The 6,504-nt window shown below is 38.8% G+C and overlaps 1 protein-coding gene across 3 annotated transcripts in view; it reads left to right on the top strand.

The window, feature by feature from the left end:
* The first annotated feature begins 1,544 nt into the window (after positions 1-1,544).
* The window catches only part of LOC107732361 (sushi domain-containing protein 4-like), a 10,735-nt gene continuing 5,775 nt past the window's right edge, over positions 1,545-6,504 (top strand). Inside the window, exons 1-6 of one of the 3 annotated variants that reach the window (XM_016543667.1) lie at positions 1,545-1,700; positions 2,557-2,728; positions 3,502-3,705; positions 4,977-5,150; positions 5,314-5,502; positions 5,942-6,133. In XM_016543667.1, the coding sequence (XP_016399153.1) occupies positions 2,593-2,728; positions 3,502-3,705; positions 4,977-5,150; positions 5,314-5,502; positions 5,942-6,133 (895 nt within the window). In that variant the 5' untranslated portion in view covers positions 1,545-1,700; positions 2,557-2,592. Of the gene's footprint in view, positions 1,791-2,139; positions 2,505-2,556; positions 2,729-3,501; positions 3,706-4,976; positions 5,151-5,313; positions 5,503-5,941; positions 6,134-6,504 lie in introns of those variants that run through there. The other 2 variants (XM_016543660.1, XM_016543675.1) reach the window with 2 other exon arrangements.

Genomic DNA, 6,504 nt, shown 5'->3' with positions numbered 1-6,504 from the left:
AGCTCTTACTAGGCATAGAAACTTCCAGTCAGGTGTGTTGAGGCAAGTTGGAGCTAAACTCTGCAGGACACCGGACCTCCAGGACCGAGTTTGGACAGCCCTGCTCCAAGACCTCAAATGTGAGTGTCAGATAAGACAGACACCAAAAACGTGCAGTGTTGGGGGTTCTCCAGGACCAGGATTGGGAACCACTGGCCTAGAGGATCCCTAAAAAAAAGGGGGGAATTTGGTAGGTCAAATTTTTCTTTGAACCTGTCATAATCTCACCATTTATTAAGAGGTCTCCGATAACAGAGATACCTTTTCCCACCCACTTCAGAAAAGGTCCTGGTTCAAGGCCTGGAGGGAAATCAGGATTCATGAGAGAGGGGAATGCTTACTACAGTGATTCTCCCATTTCCTCGTCCATTTCCATACTCTCAGTGTGCACAGTAGCAAGAAACAAAAACCTTATTTGTTGACATGTACAGCAAATGACTTAAAGGGATGGGGGATATAGAATTATTTTCAATATCCAGCCACGAACGGTCAGGGTCTTCCCTAATCCACTCCCAGATATAGCTGCATAAATAAGCTGTTTGATAAGTGAACATTTGGCACACCCAGACCTCTTTGCTCAGGGGGTAACTGAAGGCATGATCACTTCATCCTCGACCCTCTGTTCCTCCAGAGAAACGAAGTATTAGAGCTATTTAATTCAGATAAATATTACATTTAAAGGGGTCATGAACAACTTGTAAAAGTGCATGTAGCATTATATGACCCCTTTAAGAAGAATGTATCTTCTCTAATGGCCTGTGCCAAGGCTCGATCGCTAGAGCAAATAACTGCGGGGACATAGGGCAACCTTGCCCTGTTCCTCTGCTCAGTGAGAAGAATGGAGAGTGAGTGCCATTGGTCAAGACAGAGGCTTGCGGTGACGCATAGAGCAGCATTACCCATTTTATTAGATTGTTACCCAGGTTAAATTTGTCTAAAACCCAGAAAAGATATAGGGCCACTCTATCTTGTCAAAAGCCTTCTCAGCGTTGAGAGACACCACCAGTGATCCACCCTGAATATTTTGTCCATGCTGTATAACATTCAATAAGCGTCGGTCTGGAATAAATCCAGTCTGATCAGTGGGGATTATATGAGGAATTACAGCTTCTAACCTTTTAGACAAAACTTTAGCTTTTAACTTCCTGTCTACATTAAATAAAGAGATTGGTCGGTAGGATGAACATTCTTCTGCTGGCCGGTTGTTTTTAGAATTATATTTAATTAATAATTAATAGACAATTAATAGAATTAACGTTATATTAGCCTCTAACATTGAATGTGGCATGCTGCCTGTGTCAAAAGAGTGAGACAGCATTCTAAGTAAAATAGGGACTAGAAGATCTTTAAATTCTTTATAGAACTCTGAAGTAAGCCCATCGGGCCCTGGAGCCTTATTATTACGTAAGGCTTTAATAGCCGATATATATATATATATATATATATATATGAACTGTGATGCTTGCTTTTGGCAGTTACTCCTCTGTCTAAAAACGTTGCTTCCCTGTTACTCATTTTATAATAGCTCCACACTAGTACTTTGACCTGTATAATAATTCATCACGAGATAACCTACATACACCACCACAGGCGGGATAATTTTGTTTTCAGTAGGCTACTTTCCAGTTTCCAGTGAAGAACGGATCTACAGCCGAAGTAAGGTTATTATTCCATTTCTTATCAAGATCAGCCCTGCTGAGGGACAGAGAGAAACTCCGACGCAAATGATTTTCAGTGTACGGCATCAGTGGGTAGGTTTCAGAAGAAATCATGTGTGTGCGTGCGTGTGTGCGTGCGTGTGTGTGTGTGTGTGTACCCGTTTTTCTATTCTGGTGGGGACTTAAACCTGAATACACACAGACTCATGGGGACTCGTGTCACGGTGGGGACCTAAATTTAGGTCCCCACGGGTAAACAAGCTAATAAATCACACAGAATTAAGTTTTTTGAAAATCTAAAAATGCACAAAGTTTCCTGTGAGGGGTAGGTTCAGGGGTAGGGTTGGTGTAGGGCAATACAGACCGTATATTCTAGAGTATAAAAACCATTACGCCTATGGAGAGTCCCCACAAGGATAGCTGACCAGACATGTGTGTGTGTGTGTGTGTGTGAGAGAGAGAGAGAGCAGGAAACAGCGAGCACTATTTTTAAAACAGCAGTAGAGTCAGTAGACCTTGGTTTTCAGCCGGGTAAGGTAGATCAGTGACGCGCATGACGCATTTTTCATCATCATCTTGATCATCGTAAATTTAGACAGCATCGTTGTGTTGCGCGAGCCTTATTCTGGTCTGCCGAAGACATTTGAATAATGCATAATAATGCGTGCTGGATCTGCGACACACGCGTTTCCGCAAAGACTATTTTGGCATTTACGAATTGATATGGGGATTTACTGGTCATCATGTTCTGCGCGTCGGCGAGGAGATTCTGCAGGGCTGAAAATCCATGATGCAATCCCAATAGATGTAATATTTTCACGTTTTACCTAGCTTTTTGTCGTTGTCATCATAATTTCAGAGCATTTGTGACCCGATGAATTTTATTCAGTGAAAGATGTTTCATCATGGTGATAAAGAAGGCAAGAAATCTGCGTTTGGACATCCTGTCTACGGCCAGATTGTTCTCTCGATTATCCTCCTCCTCCTCCTCCCTCCTTTTCGGGTCACCGCCTTCCCGGTTAACACAGTAGGTAAGAGATCTGCATAAAAACTGCAATTATATCATTTATAGGAATACTTCCTTTGTGGTTGCCTGTGTAACGGGACACGCTGAAATTAAAGAAACTGAATAACCTGGCCCATCATCTTCATTAAAGGTTCTGTTCTGTTATGCAGCATCAGTTTCTCCATGACATGACGATGCTGCTTTACAGCTGCATGTTGTATATGGAATAACATTTGGTCATGACTAAGCAGAACATTCACAACAAGCCAGAACCACACTCATAAAATTACAGACATCATCTAGGCCCTAAACTCCTCCTGGCTATAACAACATTTTATGAAGGTGACATTTATGTAACAGTGAGTAAAACGAACATCTCAGCAGAAAAGTGTTTTCTCACGTAGAATGAAAATGCTATATTGAGTGTGATGTTGAGAGACTGTTGAGGGAGTGTTGTAACATGGGCTGAGTTGTAACAGTTTCACCCAACAGAAATGAGCTACGTGGTGACATCACTGTCATGCGCTCACCACCCTCCTGAGGTGATAGTAGTTGCAAGACCATATGTAAAAATAGAAAGGATAATAAGAAAACAGTTTTAAGAAAAGGTAACAATTAGAAGAAAGAAAGAACAAATTTCCATCTTGATTATGGATTTGATTATTATTTTGTGATCATAATGCATGTTAAGTTACTGAATTGTTACAGATATCGAGATCAAACACTGATATTGGCGCAATCATAAGATGTCATCTTTGCTTTAAATGCATAATTTGGCTCTATCTTGTGCACTTTCAGTGGAGCCGTTCTGCAAGGATCCTGGTGTTCCTGAGCACGGAATCAGAACTCCAAGCAGCGGTTTGTTCTTTGAAAACTCAGTTGCCAGGTTCTCTTGTGTGGATGGTTATAGCTTAAAGGGGCCAGCCAAGATTATCTGCACGCGCTTCCATAATGGATCGGTAGGCTGGAAACCAAGCCTTAAACCAGTGTGCCTTTCAGAAGGTGAGGCTACTCAGTTTTAACCTTTTAAATGTCAGCATCCTGTTAGCTACTTTAAAACCTTTTAGCAGGCTCCTCCCCCTAGTAGGCGGTGTCTAGCATCATATTACAAAATTTACAATATTTTATAATCAAAACTTTTCCTAATCTTGACAAAACACGTATTGTTGGAAAGGTCTGAGTCTCAAGGTTGGTTCCATATTTGGTTGTTATTTTGTGATAGAAGTAATATTGCTACAGAAATGTATACATTTGTGACAGAAAATAAAAATGCATAAAAAAATTCAATGAAGTTTGGGTGTCACCCTGTGGCTATTTTTGGTATAACGCCTAAACAAAATCAGGGACATCGTTTTTTGTGATATCAACTTCAAATTTGGAATATAACTTATTTAGACACATGGTTTTAATTTTATAGCAATTTTAGAATCCAAAATTTTAATAATATAATACATTTAATAATAATAAAATATAAAGCACATTTTCTTTACAATAAACTTAAACGTCTATAACTTTTTTACACTTTCATTTTTTGAAATGTTTGTCTTCAGAAATAATCTGCTGATTGTCTACTTTTGAGATTAACCTTAGGTCTGTATTCCAAAGCATTCATGAATCACTTAATAATTTAACTTAAAGCTGCAGTCTGTAAATTTTGCCTCTTTGTCGCCATCTCTGTTTGAAAAACTGGAATTGCAGTTGTGTGCGGAACTATCTAGCTTGCGTGGGTTGTGAGTCGGCACGGCTCCAGCGCGGATGAATCTAATGTTCTGAAGAGTATGTGTGGCAGTCAGTCACCGCACCGGTGTGGATATTTACTGTACTTCGCAATCACAGATTCTAGCCTACGTCTTGGAATATGACCCAAATAAGAATTGTCACTGTATATTGCCATGTGAACAAGTAAGTAACAAGTCTGCCACGTTTGTTTACAGACGTGACGTAATGACGCAGTGCCATGCTCGAATTTCCCGCGAAAACCTACCCGTGCCACTCAAATTAGAAAACATTATTATAAGCTAACCGTTGTGAATCGGGCTAAAGTAAGGCGATAGTTTTGAACACTGGCTGGTTATGTTCGAATCATTTTTAACCAAAAAAAGTTACGGACTGCAGCTTTAACTTAATAATTTATATAACTGATAATAACTTAATTTAAGTTCGGATAGTGCATTTTCACAGTTAAGAGGTTAAATATTTAAATTCTTTCATTTTTGTTTAATTGTACGAACATGTTGCAGCATTTATTTATGTAGCTAATCTATCTTTCAAAGATTGTCTTCCTCCATTCATCGAGGATGCTGATGTCACAAATAAAACATACAGGCCTGGCGACAGCCTCATTATTAGCTGTCATGAGGGATTTCAGATCCGATACCCTGACACGGAAACTATGGAATCAATCTGTCAGGCCGATGGGACATGGGATAATCAGCCAACTTGTCAAGGTTTGACGCAAACCATTTTTTGCCAATTATTCAAAACAAATCTACTCTGTAACTGACTATACTTCAATAATCCAACACCACACTCTTGTATTTTCATGGGATCCTCCACTAAAGATCTAGGTTACATCTGCTTGTCCTCATGCACTGTCCTCTGTCTCCACAGGCTGCCTCCGGCCGCTGATACCTCCTCACAGTTACATGAACATCTCAGAAACAGAGTTCTCTGTGCCTGTTGGAACTGTAGTCCACTACCAGTGTTTTCCTGGTTACAATTTGGAGGGACCTGAATTTCTGGAATGCATGTATAACCTCATCTGGTCAAACACGCCACCCCGGTGCCTTGATGTTGAGGGTGAATATCAGTATAATTTCTCAGCTTTGAGTTGAAAAACCAACATATATAATCAAAAGAAGATATAATTTGATAATTATACTATTTTATTATCTTTATTATTATCTTTCTATAATATTAACTTTTATAGATTCATTTTATAATTAAAAATCTTTTATAATTGCACCCTGAAAACTACTTGTTGAAAAGCTACTACTTGCAGCTTATGGTTTATAGTTTATAATAAAATCTCAAAATCTATATGTAAACATTTGAAATCTACTTTAAAAATGTAATTAAGGAAATCTGCAAAAATGTCAACAGACTATAAAGTAATAATGTTATTTAGGAGTGTCTGTAAGCAAATACAGGGACAGATACTAAAATAGGTCTGGGACTCAGGAAGAGGAAATGAGTTATCAGATTAAGATGTCTTCTGTCTGTCTCTGGTGTTTTACAGCATGCTCTTTACCCCCGATGATAGAACATGGAGATTACATGTGCCACCCACAACCATGTGACCGCTACATTCATGGGACGGTTGTAGAATACTACTGTTATCCCGGCTACTCTCTAGCGAATGACTACAAATACATCACCTGCCAGTACGGACAGTGGTTTCCACAATTGCAGTTCTACTGCATCAAAGATGGTAAATTAGCCTGCATCAGTTTCAATAAAAGTTTTCAAACATTTTATTTGGAACAACGTAATCTGATGAACTCTGCACATTAACACAAGGAATGTGCAATAGGAAGTAATGTTGCTTGCATTTTAATAATGTTCATTATGAAATTAATGGGTTAATTATGCATATATTATGTTAATGATATCCATTATATAATATATAGTATATATTAATGAACATTATTTACTGCATCATATAATAAAGGTATAAAAGTTGACCTATTTACTGACCCTATTTAGTTTTTATTGCACATTCCTGGTCTCTCTCTCTCTCTCTCTTTCTCTCTCTCTCTCTCTCTCTATATATATATATATATATATATACAGTGCACAGCA

The sequence above is a fragment of the Sinocyclocheilus rhinocerous genome, unplaced genomic scaffold, assembly GCF_001515625.1.
Source record: "Sinocyclocheilus rhinocerous isolate Xijiao unplaced genomic scaffold, SAMN03320098_v1.1 scaffold1635, whole genome shotgun sequence".
Lineage (NCBI taxonomy): Eukaryota > Metazoa > Chordata > Actinopteri > Cypriniformes > Cyprinidae > Sinocyclocheilus > Sinocyclocheilus rhinocerous.
Note: the sequence above shows the minus strand (reverse complement) of the source record. Positions and strands in the feature narration are given on the sequence as shown.